Below are 20,522 nucleotides of genomic sequence, written 5' to 3'. Positions count from 1 at the left end.
TTTGATTTGCAAGTGCTCTATTCTAAACCCCCCCCCCCAAGCGGAAACGTAATTAAAAAATATCTAAATGTCGGCGTCACTTTTCCACTATATGAACTTTAAATAATCAAGCAAAGCCTACCGCTTCAGGCGTTGACTTCGGCGGACCACTGATATTGAAAACTCAAAACCCAGCACTCAGTTATCTCTTTTAGAGAGCTTTAGCGTACTCTCTAATAAATGGTTCTTGATGTGTCTTTTAGGGATAAGAGGAAAAGCTATAAAATTCTCAGTAAACTTCTAATTGATTCTCAATAAATAGCCATCACCTAGGACCACCATTCTCTTTAATGTAGACAACACATTCAGAACATTCGACTAGATTTCCGAAATTTGATATATTACGACGCTCGCGTAGAAGTCACATGATAAATCCCATCCAAATATTGCTAAGTCATTATTGCTCAGCGCTTGCGTACATCTATACAACAGCAATAACACAACGCAAAGTTACTATCTCTTAGTGCATGCTTTAGTCCCAACCCACAAAATAACTAAACGACTTGGCGTGAACTCGTCTCTTCACATACACAATCGAGGAGAAAATCTCACAAAAATATTGAAACACGGTTCGCCCACAATTTTAAGCACCACAGTATATAATTAATCAAACATAGGAGAAATTAATATCGCGCTTCAATGAATCGGAGCTTTTCCTATATCTGGCGAGTCTACACTCGTCCAGATTCGGCGAGATAATCATTTTCTACACAAGCCAATAATCTTCTGAAAATATCTGAATCGACTTAGAATAGATTTCAACAATAGTTGAGTTTTATCGCCGTTGCAGACTAAGTCACGTACCGTACGTGTGAGCCGACCTCATCACAGTCTGGAGATAAGCTCCCTCGAGGCTCGCTACTAGGAGAATTCTCAAAGAACAAGTCAAGAACCAGTCTCTGTGAACAAACATATCACGTTAATTCTGTCTTTGATAATAAATGTGTCTTCTTAGCAGTCGCCGGCAAGCGTTCATAGTGGGCAGTTGCATCTTAGCGGTTCTCTTTGCCACACGTCCCTATTCAGCAGTCGGCTGGGCGTTTCAAATTCGCTGAATTGACAGGACACGGCTTTTGGCGACCATCAGGTGTCACTTATCTATAACGTTTTAACACAAAACATATGATAATTATAGAAACAAATTAACAAGCCCCGAAACTTGCGCAATAAATCTTTCGTACTGTATTCTGAGCCATATTCATGTCTAAATGACACCATCCATGGGTCTTCGTTCATCAGCGTTATTACCCTGACATCAGACCATCTTATTTTTTCTCGATTGTCTGCTTTCATCCAGTTTCGGACCGTCGATGAAACCCCTTTGAAATCAAAGGAACGATTCTGTGACATGTTATGTACATCATATCTCTTTCCGTTTTTCTTGACATTGTACCATTGATGTCTTATACAAATGTTCACACATTTATGCCCTCTTTCTGGATGTGCCTCTTTACAAGAAACTTACGGGTAATTGAATCAACATGTAGGGTACTCACACTGTACAGAAATATGAAAAATATAACCATGTTTCAGTTCCGATCACTACAATTTTCAGAAAGATATGGAAACGTTTTCTAGCCATTCTCACTTTGCCGGTTTAGTAATTTCAGGAAGCTGGTAGCTATATCTATTTTCCCTCTGCGTCCAGATTCCTCGTGCCACATGAAGCACTTATCCTTTCGTATCCCCATGTTGTACATAGTCGGACTGTAGGTACTCAACTTTCTTTTGTAAATGAGCAAGTGCATTATTGAGTACCTACTGTAAATCAGAGCAAGCACACAGAAATGTACTGTCGGTTTCCGCCCTCACCTTGTCGGTATCTATGTCTACTCGAGCTATACTTTTATTTGAGATGTCTTAGTATTTTTTTTTCTCTAAACCAAATTGATTTGGTCGTTCAGCGTTCCTCTTGGCCTCACTGTCATCACATCTATCCTTTTCAGGTTTCAAAAATCCAAGATTATATTATGTATTGAATACATTTTCGTGCATCCAAGCTGATGCATTTTCATTACCCTCTCGTAGGCACTTTTGAATGTAACTTTCTTTACTACTGAAGGTGCTATCTAAGTATCGTAGTGAACTATCCTTCCTACTGTAATGTGATTCTATTTATAAAATGAATCTATTGATTTCTTATGCCTCCGAAAACGTCATCTAATGTTCGTTGTATTTATTGTGCTTACGATGTTTGCTCTCATTCACTACATCTCCTGGACTAGTTTTCCATAGAACTGTATTTACCCACTGATCGTAATAGCAAATGTATGTAAAAACATAGTGTTGCATACCTTTATTATTTGATTTTCAATTATAAATGTATGTTGTAATGCGCAACCAAGCCTCGACGTAATACTATCTTCCAGTATGTAACAAATTCATTTTCGTGATATACTTGATCAGGTAATCATGTTTCCTATGTGCCCTTTCTAAGCCATAAAATGTCTCAAACAGTTTCTGTCTTTGACCTAATGATATTTTATCTTTACACTTACACATTGTAATTATTCCACAACCTGAAGGCATCCTATTTTCTTGGACTTCTTTTCAGCTTGAATTAATATATGCTCTTCCCATCTGAAAAAAAAGATTACCATTTCACGATGTCTATTTAAAGAATCCAGGCCTAATATACTTTTATAATATCACTTCCGGTGCTTTTATTTACAGTCTTTTCGGCTGTTCATCAGGGTTGTTTGCTGACTACCCATGAACACCGTTATCTATCCCATCTGAATTCTTGGCTACGGGATACTGCATTCTTTTAACAAGCAAGAGGAATTCCTAAAAGTCTAATGATATTTTCTGACGGCATAGCAACTGCTCTGCTTTACAATATTAGATTAGCAATACTGCTAAATATATTAGAGTAGTACCATGAAATAAGCTTATGTACTTTTACTTTCGTACGTGAATCTACTGGAGCACTATCCACACTCTCAGAATAATATGATGGTTGATACTCTGATGTCTCATCAGGTACCAGAATGACTTCTACAGAAGAATCACCACTGATGAAACTCTGTCCGAAATAGGCCCTGGAAGGCCCAACGGTACCGACCGGTCGCCGTGGTAACCTCAGTCCACAGTTGTCACTGGATACGGGCATGGAGGAGCATGTGGTCGGCACACTGCTCTCCCGGCCGTATGTCAGTTTACGAGAACTCAGCCACTACTTCTCAATCAAGTAGCGCCTCAGTTTGCCTCAGAGGAGCTGAGTGCACCGTGCTTGTCAACAGCGCTAAGCAAAGGGAAGTCCATCCAAGTGCTGGCCCAGCCCGACAGCTCTTAACATCGGTGAACTGACGGGAAGCGGTGTTACCACTACGGCAAGGCCGTTGGCCGCCCCTGTTGCCACCGCCAGTATTTAAATAATAATAACAATAGTAATAATAATGTTATAGCCCATTCAGTGCACTAGTGCTTAGCCTACAGCTGTGTTATTACCCTCTTAATTGCGGTTTGTTTGCTGTTTAGACGAACGACTACTCTTGCGTAGTACACTTTCACGTCTAAATTTTTGTGTCGAAAACTCGAAGTAAACCTGTCAAGAACTTTTCGAGAGTTTTGCTGAAAACATTTCTCCCCCCCCCCCCCTCCCTCCCTCCCGCCCTCTCTCTCTCTCTCACTCTCTCTTTTTCTTTCTCTCACTATATATATGAGTATGTGTGTTTGTGTGTGTGTTTATACGAACATTTTAACCTTTATTAGAGTATTAGGTAAAGATCTGAAGCATATTGCTCAAGAAATGTCAGACATTTTTGGAAACGAAATTAAACGACGACTTTTCTTTATACAGCAGTAGAGATTGAAGGTTTGATATAGTAAAATTACAGAAGTGATAACTGTTGGGACTAGGACGTGACAGCTATAGTTGACTGAATTTCCTTGCGATTGTTGGCGTTGTGCGTTCTGCAATTTTTACGCTGTGTATGACGGCCAAGTTGCACACCAGGTTGCTACGAGAGCTGAGTGTGAATCCATACGTTGATACCTTGGCTTTACAAGCAATGAATTAATCACTGACTGCACTTTCCTGAAATGAATTTTACTCTGCACTTAGGCAGATTAAAACGCAGAAGTTTCACTTTTCATTTAGATGACCACCGATAAAGGAGACGTAATTTTGTTCGAGCGCTCAGTGAGCCTCAAGCATTTCGTTGCTGCACAGGTCGTTTTCTGTTTATTCTAAGGACGTTTGTACCACATGAAGCTAATTACTCATCATTGTCCACTGTTTGTCACTCATTGAAATATTTATTCTAGTCTGAGTATTGCAACCGACTAAACGAAGATGGATACTGAGACATTAAGCCTCGATTTCTTCAGGGCGATGAAACCGCTTTACTACGTAAGCAAGGTGTTTGGTCTAGCACCTTTCACTGTAGATCACCAGTCAAACAAGTTCTCAACTAGTCGTTATGAAAGGATGTATTCCTTTTTTGTGCTTACGTTAGAAGTAATCTTAACCTCGTTGGTTATGCTACTACGACTGAATTCTCAGGCCCTGATAGCCACATTCAAAATGGCTGATATTATTGAGCTACTACTAGTGACTTCTTCTGCTATCGTTACTCTCATCCATTTATGTTTCTGCACCCATACACATGTGACCCGCATTCTAAACAAATGTATCGAGATGGACAGAGTGGTACTGACAAATAAGAAAGAAGAGTACAATAAAATATTTAGGCTGCTAATGATACAAGAACTGGGAGTGTTTTCCGGGCTCTTCGCCGGGTTCGTAGCTGAGGGAGTCTTATGGGGAAATACTGCAAAACAATTTATCTTACAAAACGTCACGATGTTCCCGTTCTACATCGTAACTGCCATAACTGTTGCCCAGTTTTCCAACTTGGTTCTGTTGCTGACGAGACGCTTACAAATAGTGAATAGGAGACTTCTGAAAGTGTGGCAGCGGAGGGTGGCGAAAACTGCGTCCAATCGGTCCTTCGCCTGTCCACAAAGAGATCTTATCATCGGAGGACGGCATCGGAACAATCATATCGACAGCAAAAACGTGAGTCTTTCAACACATACACACATATTTCTAAACAGAAATCGCTTTCGATCCGAAAGCTGTATCGTGTAGAGATACCCAGGGCTACTGACCTTACAACAAAGTTATTGCTAGAGAACATAGAAATGAAAATTTTGTATTAAAGCTACTGCACACTGAAGTGACAAAAGGTCATGGGAAACCGATATTCAAATATTCAGATGGCTGCAGTACCTCGTGCACAAGGTAGAAAAGGGCATTGTGTTGGCGGAGGTGTCATTTGTAGTTAGGTGATTCATGTGAAAATGTTTCCGACGTATTTATGGCACCACGACGGGAATTAACAGACTCGGCACTCGTAATGGTGGTTGAAGCTAGACATACGAGACATCCATTCCGGTTATCGTTAAGAAATTCAATATTCCGAGATCCACAGTGTGATCACGGACCACACAGCGGTCGATAGCCTTCACTTAACGACCGAGAACAGCGGCGATTACCTAGAGTTGTCAGCGATAACAGACAAGCAACATTGCCTGGAATAACCGCAGAAATCAATGTGCGACGCACGATGAACCTATCCGTTATGTTAGTGTGGCGAAATTTTCCGTGACAGGGCTATGGCACCAGACGACCGACGCGAGTGCCTTTGCTAACCGCACGACATGGCCTGCAGCGCCTCTCTTGGACTATCGGCTGGTGCCTAGACTACTGGAAAACTGTGGCATAGTCGAATGATTCCCGACTACAGTTGGTAAGAGCTGATGGTAGGGTTCGAGTGTGGCACAGACCTGACGAAACCATGAAACTAAGCTGTCAAGAAGGCACTGGTCAAGCTTGTGGGGACTGCGCAACGGTGTGGGCTGTAGTGACTTGGAATGCACGAGTCCTCTGGATGTTAGGCTTCTTTGAGGCCATTTGGAGCCATTCGTGGACTTCATGTTCCCAAACAATGGTGGAATTTTTATGGATGACTGTGCGTCGTGTTACCGGACCACTGTTGCTCGCGAATGGTTCAAAGAACATTCTGGACAGTTTAAGCGAATGATCGGACCGCACATTGAAGGTTCATGGGACTTAATAGAGAGGTCAGGTCATGCAAAAAATATTGCATGGGCCACTATTTCGCAATTATGGTCCTATCAGCCTGCATTGCATTCGTTTATTTTCAACAACTGCGTGAAGCAATGGTACATCTCTATAAATTAACTAGTAACACACAGCCTGTGAAGAGAACCGTTCCACACGATTTTAGTATAAAAACAGCGTACAATCCTTGGTGTATCTGAAGGCCGCGGTGGAAGAGCGGTTCTAGGCGCTTCAGTCTGGAACCGCGCGGACGCTACGGTCGCAGGTTCGAATCCTGCCCCGGGCATGGCTGTGTGTTATGTCCTAAGGTTAGTTAGGTTTAAGTACTTCTAAGTTCTAGGGGACTGATGACCTTAGAAGTTAAGTCCCATAATGCTCAGAACCATTATTTTTTCAGTATCTAATTAATGTTTTTAAAACCAAGTGGACGTTAACGAGTGTCAATTTTTTTCTTGAGTTCTAGAGATAAAAATGGTTCAAATGGCTCTGAACACTATGGGACTTAACTTCTCCCCTAGAACCTAGAACTACTGAAGCCTACCTAACTTAAGGACATCACACACATCCATGCCCGAGGCAGGATACGAACCTGCCACCGTAGCGGTCCCGCGGTTTCAGATTGTAGTGCCAAGAACCGTTCGACCACTCCAGGCTCTAGAGAAGTTACGAGTGTTATCCATCATCGCTGTAATTATTTCATAGTTTGCATACGTGGTAATTACTTAGGGTGTCATCTGCAGGGTCGATTGCTATCCAAATGACGCAGATGAATCCCATCTTGTAACTCTACTTCGGCATGTTTTTATAATTCTAGTAATTTTACAAAAATGTCTGCAACCATTTAGAAATTACAAAATGTTGTCACACAGCAATTTCTTGTATTTCAGTTTTTGGAAGTTGCACCAAGCTGTAAAGCAGCTAACACAGAGGCGCACTTCTGCAAGAGAAAGTAATTGGAATAATTTTTAGCTCATCTTTTAGTAACTATTTTACAATAATTTTAAAATAAAGCGTCTAAGAATCTTTTATCGACACGTAACAGGAATTGCGCAGCAATGAAAACGCATAAATAATTTTAAGTAAGAAGTACATGAATACGCTAGTGGCACTTGCTGGTGCCAACCGTCAGTTTTTCCGACCAGATCCGGCCAACATCTATCCTGGCTGCGTGAAGTACTCACTAGTGTGTGCTATGCGACACGAGCATTTGGCGAGTTACTCTTTATGTTATGCTTTTAACCTCGATTGCCAATGCGTCGTTCCTCTCGCCCCTCGCATAGCTGTCTATTTTTTAGGATGAGTACTTGTACAACTAGAACGTGAGAAATGTAACAATCGTTTATCGAGGTATTTTGTAGGACGTTTGCTATTGCAATGCACCTGATGTTACACTTAATTTTATCCCGGTATCATTTCACATAGTATGCATGTATTCACAATTATGAAGTTTTAGTCATGTTTACCGGAACCGGTAATCGACAATAAAGGTTGTTTACAAGCGGTATTGCCTAAGAGGTTCACTTCTCCCTAGTAATTATTACAGATCCTAATTTATCACTGAAGACGTGTGAATTAAACGAAAATCACTTGTCTACTACACCGCACGTGCTACCAGTCTTTATTGAAGTTTCCATCCACAGATATAATGGAGTTATCCAAAGGAAAAGTTTTCAGATTAGATTTAAAATTATATTTACTATCTACCACTCATGTATGTTATCGGAGAATGGTGTATTACGTCTGTAGCTGCATACGCTTACAACAACAGTTGCCTACCAGAAGACGATATGTTAACAACAAAAGTTACCTCCCATTTTAGCAGTCAGTACCTATTTCTAAGCAACTAACTACCTCTTAACATTAATTCATAAGTTATTAACTGGGAGAAGTATGCTAAACAATATAACATGAGGAATTCCGAACGTCATATCTATGTACGTGTACTTCCTTTTATTGTAGGGTTGCACGAATACTCCAGTTTTCTGTAAGTGTGGTTCGTACCTCTTGTAGCTGCAGCAATTTCCTCAGATACGTCTCTGTGTGTGTCTATTATTTTGATTTATTTATATACTTGGTTACTGTGTTGTAGTGACTTACTTTTGTGTGAATGGACCTGTATTTTTTATTATATACGTGCTGTTTCTTGCCGAACGCTCTCTTCATTTTTTGTGGTCGAGTCTTCTGTGCGATCTTTTCTCCTCCTCTAGGTTCAACGATTTCACCCAGTTACTTGAAGTGTGCAACTCTGGTTATTTTGCAGTTTGTTGTGTCTAATTTTTTTGTGTTTAATTTTGGGCACAAAAATTCAGACTTCTCGAAAGAGGTTTGCAGCCCAAATTTTTCCGCACATTCCTTTAGTACCTCTATTTGTTTAGTGTGCGCTGCTTCGCTGTCTGATATAGGGCCAGGTTGTCTGCGAATGCTAGGTTTGATAGTTCATTTTGTTCCGGCATCTTCCTCGACGTGTTGGGTTCCAGTGTCCTTGAGGTTTTAGTTCTTTCTTCCATTCCCTCATTATTTTGTCCAGGACTAGTCTGAATAATATTGTGGATAATCCGTCACCTTGGCGCACTCCAGAGATTTCAGCCATGAATTTAACTTTCGATGTTGTGTCAGCTAATGTCTGTCTGATTACTCATAGTGTTTTTGGGTCGCATCCCTGTTCTTCTAATAAGATGAACAAGGATCGTCGGTCAACAGAATCACAGGCTTTCCTAAAATCCATAAAGGTGCAAATGTTTGGCACATTCCTGATGGCCTTGTATTTTATAATTGTTTTCAGATTGATTTGTTCTGTGCATGAACGATGGGGGCGAAAGCCTGCCAGGTATTCACTAATTTTGTGTTCTAACTGTTCTCGTGTTCTCTGGAGAAATACCGCTGAAAATATGTAGTAGGTGACTTACAGCAGGGAGATTCCTCTGTAGTTGTTCACATTCGTCCTATCTCCTTTCTTGTTCACTGGATAGATAAGTGCACATTTCCAGTCGTTAGGAACTTTTTCTGTTTGCCGGATGGCAGAGATTACTTGCGTAAGTTGCTGTACTCACTTGGGTCCACGGCCCTTTAGTAAATATGCTATGATAGCGTCTTCACCAGATGTCTTGTTGCTTTTTAGTTTAAGTAGGTGTTTATAGATATCTTCATTTGTTGGTGAAGGTGATTCCGGTTGGGTGGAGGTACAGTTCTGTATTGGAAATCATGTTACAGGTTCAGGGCACTTAAGGAGATCGGAGAAATAACGTGCCACTTCTTGACAAGTGGTACGTTAGCTCTAATTTTCCATCTGGTTTCCTGAAGAACAAGTTTTGATGTGTGTACCCGCAGATCTTCCTTGAGAAGGTCCTGTACAATTGTCTCTTGTTGTGGTTACGGAAGTTTACCTCTATAGCATCCAGTTTCTCCTTCATGTTTAGTTTCTTTTGCCTAGTAAGTTCTGCAATCAGCTTTTTTGATTCTTGGAAACAACATAGGCCTTCTGGGGATTTTTTCCTATTGCAGCTCTCAAGAGCACTTCCAGTGCTTTTTCACACTCTGAGCCCCATCAAGGGTGTTTAATATTCTTCTTCCGTGGTATTAGTTCTTTTGCTTTTTATATGATCTTTCTATGGAATTCTTCCCATTTGTTTGGTGCTTGTTTTTCTCATTCCTATTTTACGTTGGATCCTATAACACTTTTGCGTCATACTTTTCTATGTGCGTTGTTTTCTGATGGATTTTGTTCTGTTTATATTATATCTTTATTCGAGTTAGATACTGGTCTGAATCAATATTGGTATCTCTGCGTGCTTGAACGTCATGGATCTTCTTATGTTAACTACCACCTGTGCATTTTATGTAATTTATTACAGTATGGGCGTATCTCAGCATAAATGTAGCACAATGTTCCTGAAAGTTTGGTTTCCTGATACATTTTCTACTGTCTTTCCAGTGTCTGTTTCTCTACAACCAAGAACAATGTTAGTATAACGTTTTGAAAATCACCTTTTTACAACCTGGTATTTAACACCTGTCAGTCTTAGTGTGAGCTAAAAGTTGATCACAAAATCTAACATAACGATGATCTTTAAGTCCTAACAATAAATTTATCTAAAATGTTTCGCAAATTTAATATTTCAGTGCTACCCATGACCTCTATATATAAGTAGCTAGTTGTAATTAACAGCTTGTCTGAACTAATATTCATAAGGAACAATGTTAAGTCCAGACTGGACTGCGTAGGAAATCGCTATATGGTCTTTATGGAATTCTCCATCTCTTGTGTTGATGACCTCAATGTTTTCTGTTTTCGCGGAGATTTCCTAATTGATGTGTACATAATCTTTAGGTTATTCTGCTGGAATAGTTCGATGAGTTTCATGGCATTTCTGTATGTATATTTGTATGCCGGAAAGTTTCCCTCAGTTCATAGATATTGATACAATATATATTTATATATGTGTGTGTGTGTGTGTGTGTGTGTGTGTGTGTGTAAAAATTAACTACCACCTGTGTATTTTATGTAATATATTACAGTTTGGTCGTATCTCAGTGTATATGTAACACAATGTTCCTGAAAGTTTGGTTTCCTGCTACATTTTCTACTATCTTTCCAGTGTCAGTTTCTCTACAACCAAGATAAATGTTAGTATAACGTTTTGAAAATCCCCTTTATACAACCTGGTGTTTACCATCTGTTAGTCAAAAGTGTGAGCCAAAAGTTTCTCACAAAGTAAAGCATAACGATGGTCTTTAAATTTATCTGAACTGTTTAGCATATTTAATATATCAGTGGTAGCCATGACCTTCGTATTCAAAGTAGCTAGTTGTAAATAACAGCTTACCTGAACTAATATTCATAAGGAACAACGTTAAGTCCAGACTAAGTTAACACAAGAAACCGCTACTAGCGCGTAGTAATAAATGTTTTTGAAGTTAGTCGATCAATTTGCAAATATGGAGTAACAGTGATTTTCTTTTTAATAGTGTGCAGTTGAGGTGGAAGAAGTTAGAATACTGCAAGAGGTATACGACAAACTTTGTGACATCGTGGCGCTGATAAACTCCACTTATGGACTTCCAATACTCACTTGTCTGGCTACAAACCTCGTTCATTGTATCACCAGCCTCAATTTCTCAGTGTCGATGATACTAAAATTCCAGGTAAGGCAGACACCCAATGGTAATTAACACTTAAATTACTGACTGCTTGTGAAGAGGAAACTCCTGTTCACTGTTGCCCATTTTTGGTATCTGTCAGTTACACAAGTAAACTAGTCGAACATACTAAGTTTTTAAAATTTCCAACACGTCTAATGGAAAGAAAAGGAACTGGGCTAAATCTTGGCAAATAATACGAAACTAAGAATGGTATTAATATTAGACAATAATGTTCTGTAATGAGTGTTGTTATTACAGACAAAGTAACTGTTCCAAAGTAATAGTCAACTGACAGATGACAACTGAGAGATGTGCAGCTATTGATTTCAGTTGTCGATCTGTGCCCTTCTTCTTTCTCACTATATTGTGATGGCCCTTTGCGACAACGAGAAAGCCCCAGGGAAGACCATGCCTCGTTTACTAAAGGTATAATAGATTTAAATATATCAATATGAAAAAATTTATGTGAAATTTTTTAGAGAGTATACAAATTCTAATACTAAAACACATAGAGCGTAGACTGTACCACACTAAACATTTAAGTGTACTGACCACGCTATCTTGCAATGTGTTGTGTATGATACGAATGGTTGTACAAGGATCAAAGAATGGCAAGCATTGTGTAAATCTCTTCGTGCAAATCTGTTAATCGTAAAGAATCCTAACATATATCTTAATGTGTAATGTGACATGGAATAGTTAATGTCAGGACCAATCTCTTAGATATTTGATTCAGGTAGATTTCTTCGCTCAACCAGTCACAAGTACTACTGAGGACAGCCTGAGCTTGTACCCAAGGTGCTACGACAGCTGAAAATACTGCATTCTTGGCAACATATGACATGTTCCACAATCAAATTTTGTTCTCGCTGAACTTCCCTTACGATGAAGAAATTAGAGTTTCGAAAATCATCGTATTTAATGTAAATCGTGAAACAGAACCAATAGTTGAAACTTCTTGGCAGATTAAAACTGTGTGCCCGACCGAGACTCGAACTCGGGACCTTTGCCTTTCGCGGGCAAGTGCTCTACCAACTGAGCTACCGAAGCACGACTCACGCCCGGTACTCACAGCTTTACTTCTGCCAGTACCTCGTCTCCTACCTTCCAAACTTTACAGAAGCTCTCCTGCGAACCTTGCAGAACTAGCACTCCTGAAAGAAAGGATATTGCGGAGACATGGCTTAGCTACAGCCTGGGGGATGTTTCCAGAATGAGATTTTCACTCTGCAGCGGAGTGTGCGCTGATATGAAACTTCCTGGCAGATTAAAACTGTGTGCCCGACCGAGACTCGAACTCGGGACCTTTGCCTTTCGCGGGCATGTGCTCTACCAACTGAGCTACCGAAGCACGACTCACGCCCGGTACTCACAGCTTTACTTCTGCCAGTACCTCGTCTCCTACCTTCCAAACTTTACAGAAGCTCTCCTGCGAACCTTGCAGAACTAGCACTCCTGAAAGAAAGGATATTGCGGAGACATGGCTTAGCTACAGCCTGGGGGATGTTTCCAGAATGAGATTTTCACTCTGCAGCGGAGTGTGCGCTGATATGAAACTTCCTGGCAGATTAAAACTGTGTGCCCGACCGAGACTCGAACTCGGGACCTTTGCCTTTCGCGGGCATGTGCTCTACCAACTGAGCTACCGAAGCACGACTCACGCCCGGTACTCACAGCTTTACTTCTGCCAGTACCTCGTCTCCTACCTTGCAACTTTACAGAAGCTCTCCTGCGAACCTTGCAGAACTAGCACTCCTGAAAGAAAGGATATTGCGGAGACATGGCTTAGCCACAGCCTGGGGGATGTTTCCAGAATGAGATTTTCACTCTGCAGCGGAGTGTGCGCTGATATGAAATTTCCTGGCAGATTAAAACTGTGTGCCCGACCGAGACTCGAACTCGGGATCTTTGCCTTTCGCGGGCAAGTGCTCTACCAACTGAGCTACCGAAGCACGACTCACGCCCGGTACTCACAGCTTTACTTCTGCCAGTACCTCGTCTCCTACCTTCCAAACTTTACAGAAGCTCTCCTGCGAACCTTGCAGAACTAGCACTCCTGAAAGAAAGGATATTGCGGAGACATGGCTTAGCCACAGCCTGGGGGATGTTTCCAGAATGAGATTTTCACTCTGCAGCGGAGTGTGCGCTGATATGAAACTTCCTGGCAGATTAAAACTGTGTGCCCGACCGAGACTCGAACTCGGGACCTTTGCCTTTCGCGGGCAAGTGCTCTACCAACTGAGCTACCGAAGCTGTGGCTAAGCCATGTCTCCGCAATATCCTTTCTTTCAGGAGTGCTAGTTCTGCAAGGTTCGCAGGAGAGCTTCTGTAAAGTTTGGAAGGTAGGAGACGAGGTACTGGCAGAAGTAAAGCTGTGAGTACCGGGCGTGAGTCGTGCTTCGGTAGCTCATTTGGTAGAGCACTTGCCCGCGAAAGGCAAAGGTCCCGAGTTCGAGTCTCGGTCGGGCACACAGTTTTAATCTGCCAGGAAGTTTCATATCAGCGCACACTCCGCTGCAGAGTGAAAATCTCATTCTGGAAACATCCCCCAGGCTGTGGCTAAGCCATGTCTCCGCAATATCCTTTCTTTCAGGAGTGCTAGTTCTGCAAGGTTCGCAGGAGAGCTTCTGTAAAGTTTGGAAGGTAGGAGACGAGGTACTGGCAGAAGTAAAGCTGTGAGTATCGGGCGTGAGTCGTGCTTCGGTAGCTCAGTTGGTAGAGCACTTGCCCGCGAAAGGCAAAGGTCCCGAGTTCGAGTCTCGGTCGGGCACACAGTTTTAATCTGCCAGGAAGTTTCATATCAGCGCACACTCCGCTGCAGAGTGAAAATCTCATTCTGAACCAATAGTTAGTTACTCTAGGGAAGAATTTGTATTACAACATAAGGATAACTGTTATTGTATACTATCAATTATTCCTTGTATTTATTCCACAGAACCAGTTCCTAACACAAAACTGTGAATTAGCAGGATAATGATTCATGTTTACTGTCAATTATTGCTTTTACTTATCCCACCAAACCCATTTGTAATACTAAATTGTGCATTATCCGTCACTGGGCATCCCTGTTAAAATTGCTTTGTACGATATTTTCAAAATAAAAACTCATTCTACTTTTTCTTATTTAGAAGGATCTTCATTGGCCTATGTACTCTTTAAACTAGACACTTAAAATGCAATATATTCTTTAAATTCTCAGAGAAACCCATCAACATTCACCAAAAATGTCTATCACTTTGGGCTAAGCACTCTCTCCAATCATTAAGATATTTATTTTCTACATTCTCATTTAATGTGTTTCCCGCAGCTAGATATTCAGAATGGATTTGAACTAAAGTGATTTTTGCTATTCACCATTCATTATGTGGCTATCCTTGTCATGCTTTTCCAGTGAATCTGCCTGTATTTTTGTTTAACATAGAAAACATTTATTGTACTTCACCATGAACCAATGAGCCATATAGCACTCTTGCATTTTCACTTGTGTGTGTACTGTCAACTATAGAAGCAAGTAAATATTTTTGACCTTAAATTAATTGAGGTAGATTCATTGACACATGACAACATACTATTTTCCGTATTACTTCTCGTATATTTCTGGATACTAATAAGCCAAAAAGAGCACAAAAAGTCCTTGAAATATTTTACATCATTACAGAAATGTTTAATATAATAATTAGCTTTGATTTATAACTTAAAGCGGAATTCAGACTACATTTTTCAGTCAACATTTTCTATTTTTTTATATCTTTCCTCTAGAAATTTCCAAACAATACTGATAAAGCTCGAGTGTTGTTTCGCTAGCATCATCAGTCACTATTTCTACTGTGTATAACTCTTATCTTCTTCCACTGATTGCTTCATTATTTTGTTCACTTTAAAATATTTAAAATACATCTGTCCTTCTTAATATCCGAAATGAATTTGACTTAGTGTCACACCAAAGCTATTAATGAAAGTACAATAATTTGGGCTATAAAACCACGTTTGTGACTAAACTGAGGATGTATTTGCGGAGAGTGCACTGCATGTTATGTTGGATGAAGAGTTGTTGACAAGTGCTGAAGTAACTTCTGGCCCACCATAACAAAGTTTGTTTTAACGCTAGCCATTGCTGTTTTATATTAATAACCTGACAGTCATTGATAATGGTGACTAAGATTTATGCACGTGATGCAGTTCGATGCTTTGATGTTTTCCCTGACAATACCTGCACAAATCTTTGGTCAGTCAGTCAGTGGCGATTAGGCAGCGCTTTACGCTTACAGAATCGTAAAATGATACACATGTCGCACTCAAGAGTTTTGTACCTAAGACGACAGTATTAGTTGGTTAAAGATGGAACTAATAAAAAGACCGGGATTTTGCAGAATGTGGGATATGATATAGAATGACGAAATAAGCTTACATATAGCTGAAGCATCTAGTTTTATTGCTATTCTTTGGAAGGATACTGGAAATAATCTGCGTGTTAGCAAATGAGACGGCTCATAAAACACTCACATATTTCATCTCAATATATAACTCATCAATCTGTGGTCCATACTACGGAGATCTACCAAGGGAAATCGTACATATGGAGAGAGTGTGAACCCGACCGTTGGACAGTATCACAGAAATACAGAGAAACTCGAAATGGCTAACGCTTAAAGAGACACCGACTACCCCTATTAAAGCAATGTTACAGCATTCATCAATAAATGTTAAGTGAGGAACCTAGAATTACAGCCCTCTATGCTATCTTTCCTAACGAGACTGGAAAGGGAAGACTAAGCTACTTACCACATCCATTGGGTATGTTCTAAGCGGTTACCTAATTTTTATTCCATTTGCGAATGGAGAAGTAAGAAACCATATGTGGTACACTGCCGAGTTTCCTCAACCACACTCTTTTCAGTGGCTTTCACAGTATAGACAAGGATGTAGAGGGAAAATCAGAGTGAACATTGGTTCGAATGTATACACAAACGTGGAAATTTCAAAGGTGGCTGTTGTGAGAAACAAAACACCCTTTAGATGCGAAGAAATTTATTTCTTTAGTTGCTTTTGTACATCTTTAGAAGATAGCAGAGGTCCTCATGTATGTTTAAACCTATAATGAATACCAGGGACAGTAAGAAATAAGCCCTGCAGAAGAAGCAAGAACGCATCCCAGACCACTACACAGGAAGTAAGCAAGTGGTAGAGTCAACAACAGCCAAATATTACAGATTCACTCAGCGTTGCAAAATGAACAGTGACTCATAAAATTATTTACCTGACGTTATAGTGGCAAATGAGCCTAGTACCTTTACAAATGAGAGAGATTTCTATATTACTTTCAACAGTCTTGTCTCAATTGGGACCAGATGGATAATACCGGAAGTGAATTAAACAAGATGTACTATCCAAGGTGAAACATTTTCCTTCTGTTATGGTTGTGTGTTGATGATACAGAAAATAAGTTATTTCTCTTTTCACTTTGTTTTATATAATTCTCCTGATTTCTTTATATGAATTACTGCACTGGAGTTAAGGCATAAAATGACCTCATAAATGTTTTCTGGTCTGCACAGTAGGTATTCAGGCAAGCTAAAAGAGTAATTCCCAGAGAACAGGATTACTGCAATTAAAGAACTAGAAGGAGTAAGCAATGGAGATACTATCGGAGGCAGCGGTGCCAAAGCAGAGTGACTAAACATAGTCTTCCGCAATGCCTTCACAAAGGCGACGAAATAAATATTCCAGAATTCGAGTCAACAAAAGCTGCCAACATGAATGACGTAGAAGTAAATATCCTCCGAGTAGTGGAGCGGCATAAATCACTTAATAAAAGCAAGTCTTCTAGACCAGACAGTATACAAGTTTGGTTCCTTTTAGAGTATGTTGATGCATTAGCTCCATACTTGTCAATCATGTACAACTGTTCGCTCTGTGAAAGATCCATACGCAAAGACTGGCAAGTTGCACTGGTCACACCAATATTCAGGAACGGTAGTAGGAGTAATCCACTTAATTATAGGTCCATATCACTAAAGTCGATATGCAGCAGGCATCTGGAACATTTTTTGTGTTCGAAAATTATGAATTACTTCGAAAAAAATGGTCTATTGACACACATTTGATATGGGTTTAGAAAACATTGTTCTTGTGAAACACAACTGTCTCTTTATTCCCATGAAGTGTTGAGTGCTATTGACAAAGGATTTCAGATCGAGTCTTTCTTCCTGGATTTCCAGAAGGCTTTTGACACTATACCACATATGCGGCTTATAGTGAAATAGCGTGGTTATGGAATATCGTCTCAGTTATGTAACTGGATTTGTAACTTCCTGTGAGAGAGGTCACAGGTTGTAGCAACTGACGGAAAGTCATCGAGTAAAACAAGTGATTTCTGGCGTTCCCAAGGTAATATTATAGGCCCTTTGTTGTTTCTTATATGCATAAGCCATGGGTGACAATTTGAGCAGCCGTCTTAGGTAGTTGGCAGATGACGCTGTCGTTTATCGACGAATAATAAAGTCATCAGAAGATCAAAACAAATGGCAAAACTATGTAGAAAAGATATTTGTATGGTGCGAAAGTGAGCAGTTGACCCTAAACAACGAAAGTCAGGTCATTCACTGGAGTGCTAAAAGGAATCCGTGGACCTTCGGTTACATGATAAATCAGTTAAATATAAAGGCCTTAAATTCAACTATATGCCTAGAAATTACAATTACAAACAACTTAAATTGTAAGTAACACACAGAAAATGTTGTAGGGAGGGCTAACCAAAGACTGGTTTTTATTGGCAGAACTCTTAGAAAATGTAACAGATCTACTAAGGAGACTGTCTAGACTACGCTTGTCCGTCCTCTTTTAAATACTGCTGCGCGTTGTGGGATCCTTACCAGATAGGACTGACGGAGTACATCGAAAAAGTTCAAAGAAGAGCAGAACGTTTTGTATTATCGCGAAATATGCGAGGGAATGTCAGTGAAATGATAGAGGATTGGGGCTGTACGTCATTAAAAGGAAGGCGTTTCTCGTTGCAAGAGAATCTCCATACGAAATTCCAACCACCAACTTTCTCCTCCGAATGTGAAAATATTTTGTTGACACCGACATAAATAGGGAGAAACGATCACCATGATAAAATAAGGTGAATCAGGGCTCGTACGGAGAGATATAAGTGGTTGTTCCTTCCGCGCGCCATACGAGATTGGAATAATAGAGAATTGTGAAGGTGGTTCGATAAACCCTCTGCCAGGCGCTTAAATGTGATATGCAGAGAATCAGTGTAGATGTAGATGTTTCAAAATATTCACATTCATTATTTTATGTTTCATTCTTATGTTTAATTAGTGGTACCTAATTGAAGCGAGTAAGCCACTTGTTGTCATCCTAGAATTAAAATATCATATCATAAAAATTATCAAAAATATTATTTTTTCCATTATTTGGTAGAGATACTCTTATCCCAATGGTTAATGAGCCAACGTGCTGCGCTCTGGTGAGGAAAAAGTTAAATCACATACACGCAAAGGCAGCCATGCTAAGTGAGAAAGCCGGCCTGTGTGGCCGAGCGGTTCTAGGCGCTTCAGTCTGGAACCGCGCGCCTGCTAAGGTCGCAGGTTTCAATCCTGCCTCGGGCATGGATGTATGTGATGTCCTTAGGTTCGTTAGGTTTAAGTAGTTCTGTTGTAGGGGACTGATGACCTCAGATGTTAAGTCCCATAGTGCTCAGAGCCATTTGAACCATTTTTAAGTGAGAAAACCATATTTAACTAGGTAGGTTGTGTGTGTTCTAACGATTTGCAGCAATTTTCAGCACACAAAGCATACATTTATCACGACTAAGTACGTACTCTCCTCTTCAGCTTCAAGATGTTAATCAATATCGCTAGTAATTTTACCCATAAAATGCTACAACTAGACATGAAAACCAAGTATACAGATTAGGTTATATAGAACGAAACACTCGTAATTGAAAATCAGTTTATTTCGCCTCCTGTAAAATTTGCGTTTCTGAGAGAGGAGGCTTTCGCTAAGAACCAAGTTATGTGACACTTAATGTTATATATCAAGTAATAATTAATAACGACGAGTAATTGACTTGAGACTTATTCCGGCAGGGATCTGTCCTCAAGAATATGGAAGGACTAGCGACGATGGCTATTTTCTACACCGTCCTACATTTCGCAGCAATTCTTGCGGTGACTTGGTCATGCAGCGCCCTCACCAGTGCATCTCGCCGTTCTGCAGACTTGGTACACAAGGCTCTGCTGCCGCCATCAAGTAAAACTCCAAAGGACTCTGAACTGCGGCGCCAGCTGCAGCTGTTCTCGCAGCAGCTGCTGCATCGTCATCCACGTATCACCGCCTGTGGGCTTTTTGTCATCGATCTCAGTAATATTTCATCAATGTTGGCTGCTGTTGTTTCCTATCTAGTGGTAATTGTTCAGCTCAGTGTCACACAAAATTCTTTTGCAGAAAGTGGAAACCAAACAGCCTCCACCTAGAGTTGCGGCAATGTGACAAACCATCTTTAGTTGGCACAGTAACACTGATGCAGACGTTTTGTGCTACAGTGGTGTTGAGATAAAGCGCCACGTGAAATTTGAGACAGCTACACAGCAATGTGAGCTTGGCGTTGATACTCCATTTTTTTTTTAATTTTTTTTTTTGCAACCTGAATCTCGTGATTTTCAGACATAGGGAAATGTTCTTAACTATTTTTGGTAGTAGAAGGGTGTATGAATTAGGATATTCGAAAATTCGAAACTGATGTTAAGAAATAGTATAAGACATTTATTATTTTTGTATTTCCGAACAAGATTGACAGTTTGTGACTATCTACTGTTTCGAATGTAAGACAGTATCAATTTGTTGTTCAAATTCTGGACCAAACAAGACGTCATGACTACAAAGGAGGCCTTTGATTATTTTTGTTGACCTTACCACTTTGTAGCTATGTACACTTTTTCTAGCTATTTATTTATAGGATCTTATATCATTTTAAGTCTGTCTCATGCAACCTGTTACATCATAGTGTCTTACTACATACATACAAAAATGCATCTCCTATATTATACAGTCACCTTTGTTATTTTTACTATCACTATTACTGTTATCATAATTAGTTGTACTGCTGTTATTGTAACTATTGTTTAAGAGGTAATGACATTATAAATGGACTTAAAAAATGTTACATGGGAACAGCTTCTCATTTCTATCAGTTCTATACTATTACGATTTGTCATACTGTAATTATTACCTTTATTTCTGTAGA

The 20,522-nt window shown here is 40.0% G+C and overlaps 1 protein-coding gene across 1 annotated transcript; it reads left to right on the top strand.

Annotated features, from left to right (window-relative positions):
* The first annotated feature begins 11,565 nt into the window (after window positions 1-11,565).
* On the top strand, window positions 11,566-19,849 carry LOC126188857 (putative gustatory receptor 28b). Its single transcript, XM_049930500.1, has 2 exons — window positions 11,566-11,695; window positions 19,366-19,849. Exons 1-2 carry the CDS (start codon window positions 11,639-11,641, stop codon window positions 19,750-19,752), a joined length of 444 nt encoding a protein of 147 aa, XP_049786457.1. The 5' UTR covers window positions 11,566-11,638; the 3' UTR covers window positions 19,753-19,849.
* Window positions 19,850-20,522: the final 673 nt, after the last annotated feature.

Source organism: Schistocerca cancellata, chromosome 5 (genome assembly GCF_023864275.1).
Source record: "Schistocerca cancellata isolate TAMUIC-IGC-003103 chromosome 5, iqSchCanc2.1, whole genome shotgun sequence".
In the NCBI taxonomy this organism is placed as follows: Eukaryota; Metazoa; Arthropoda; class Insecta; order Orthoptera; family Acrididae; genus Schistocerca; species Schistocerca cancellata.
The sequence above is the reverse complement of the archived record's forward strand: the minus strand, read 5'-3'. Positions and strand labels throughout refer to the sequence as shown.

Coding starts and splice junctions, on each gene's coding strand:
- LOC126188857 (XM_049930500.1), top strand. CDS start 11,639: ATGGCCCTTTGCGACAACGAGAAAGCCCCAGGGAAGACCATGCCTCGT. Junction 11,696..19,365: donor CCATGCCTCGTTTACTAAAG/GTATAATAGATT, acceptor TTATTCCGGCAG/GGATCTGTCCTCAAGAATAT.